Source organism: Eimeria mitis, genomic scaffold (assembly GCF_000499745.2).
Source record: "Eimeria mitis Houghton genomic scaffold, Emh_scaff725, whole genome shotgun sequence".
Taxonomy (NCBI): Eukaryota; Apicomplexa; class Conoidasida; order Eucoccidiorida; family Eimeriidae; genus Eimeria; species Eimeria mitis.
In genome coordinates, this window is record NW_013575294.1 from 16,175 (window position 1) to 16,553 (window position 379).

Consider the following 379-nt stretch of genomic DNA (forward strand, 5'->3'; position numbering starts at 1 on the left):
CTACAAACACAACTCCTCACAAAAAAAGAAAAAAAGCAAAACCAATCATTTAAACAAATGCATAAATAAACACACAAATATCCACCCACACACAAATATATACAAACCTAAAAACATAAATATAAATATAAATATAAATATATTTATCTCTGCAGGTCAAGCTCGCCGTGCGTAGCATCCGCGGCGGTGTTTCTGGCGCTACACTGGCTTCAGCACTGAATGTGATGGGCCACCGGTCGATGAAGAGTTCTTATTATCTTGCTGCTAATGCTGTCGATACACCGCAAAATAGAATCGAGGGATTGCCTGTACAGCCCAGAGTGTAAACCTTGCATGCATGCAACACATTTTTTTTTTTGTGTTTGTGTTTATGTTTGTA

At 38.0% G+C, this 379-nt stretch overlaps 1 protein-coding gene across 1 annotated transcript in view; it reads left to right on the plus strand.

Annotated features, from left to right (window-relative positions):
* EMH_0020810 (saccharopine dehydrogenase, putative) overlaps positions 1–326 on the plus strand; it is a gene marked incomplete at both ends in the record, with an annotated part of 2,363 nt that extends 2,037 nt beyond the window's left edge. Inside the window, one exon of the mRNA XM_013501642.1 lies at positions 156–326. Within this exon, the coding sequence (XP_013357096.1) occupies positions 156–326 (171 nt within the window). The remainder of the gene's footprint in view (positions 1–155) is intronic.
* Between the last annotated feature and the right edge of the window lie 53 nt (positions 327–379).